General features: G+C 47.1%; 1 protein-coding gene across 1 annotated transcript; it reads right to left on the minus strand.

The window, feature by feature from the left end:
- Window positions 1–206: 206 nt before the first annotated feature.
- On the minus strand, window positions 207–690 carry LOC103523167 (outer dense fiber protein 3-like protein 2; the record flags this gene model as incomplete). The annotated part of the gene is made up of 1 exon (XM_008488234.1): window positions 207–690. A coding segment is annotated over one exon (484 nt), but the record flags the coding sequence as incomplete, so codon positions are not given.
- Between the last annotated feature and the right edge of the window lie 408 nt (window positions 691–1098).

Raw genomic sequence — 1098 nt, forward strand, 5'->3', positions numbered from 1 at the left:
GTAAACCAAACTTCTTGCACACACCAAACTTGTTATCTATTTAGAAATACATGTGATTATCTACTTATAGATAGGTACATTTAATTACTCCGCTCACTTATAGATAGGTACATTTGATTACTCTGCTCACTTATAGATAGGTACATGTGATTACTCCGCTCACTTAAGATAGGTACATGTGATTACTCCGCTCACATCTGTTCACTCTAGATCAGTTCATACTCGCATTCGGTCCGCATGGTGTTGGCTGCGCCAGGATATTTCGACCCAAAACTGAACGCAGGCGTGTCGCGGCTCACCTGCGGAAAATAATCGGACGGTCCGGGGGTGCCCGGTTGCGTCCGAACCTCATTCGGCACCACGGGCTGCGCCATACGGTACGTCGGATGGCGTCGCTTATACGCGTTCAGATTCGTGAGGGAATAGAAAGGAACTCCGCTCGTGGCCGTGTCTTTGCGTTCGTTCCAGCGTATGCCGAAGGATTTAGCGGCGTTCTTATTCAGACACGAAGTAGTGACGCAGATGTCCGACTGATATTGGTTCGGCGCCGGCAGGTCCGCCTTCCAGTTGGTTGGTTCCCGGAGGCGCCCCGCGAGGCTGAACGCGGGTGAGCGGCTCCCTAGGGCGGCGTAGTGCTCAGGGTAGTACGCTCCAGGGCCGGGCGTGGGGTCATGGTCTCGGTAGTTTTTGCTACCAAAATTAGCGTCATGTTAACTCTTCAACGTTATTTTACGGAACGGTGATTTTGGTTGCATAAACTAGCTGTTTTTGAGTTTGGTGTCACCACACTGACCAATAGATCAGTTGCGCTTACTTGGGTGATGTTTCAAAGCCATAGAGCAGGAAAAATGAGGACCAACGGGATTTTTCTTTTTCTTCTACGACTTCTAGATCCCGAGATAAATCGATTATTTCAAAGTCATAGAGCAGGAAAAATGAGGACAAATGGGATCTTTCTTTTTCTTCTACGACTTCTAGATCCCGAGATAAATCGATTAAAAAATGTCGGCAAGCAGATATAATACAGTAATATTGTGATCTAGCTACAAAGCACAAAGATGGGTAGATCGCTTTACCACAAATATCTTCCCTTTTACG

This window comes from Diaphorina citri, unplaced genomic scaffold (genome assembly GCF_000475195.1).
Source record: "Diaphorina citri unplaced genomic scaffold, Diaci psyllid genome assembly version 1.1 scaffold16397, whole genome shotgun sequence".
Classification (NCBI taxonomy): Eukaryota; Metazoa; Arthropoda; class Insecta; order Hemiptera; family Psyllidae; genus Diaphorina; species Diaphorina citri.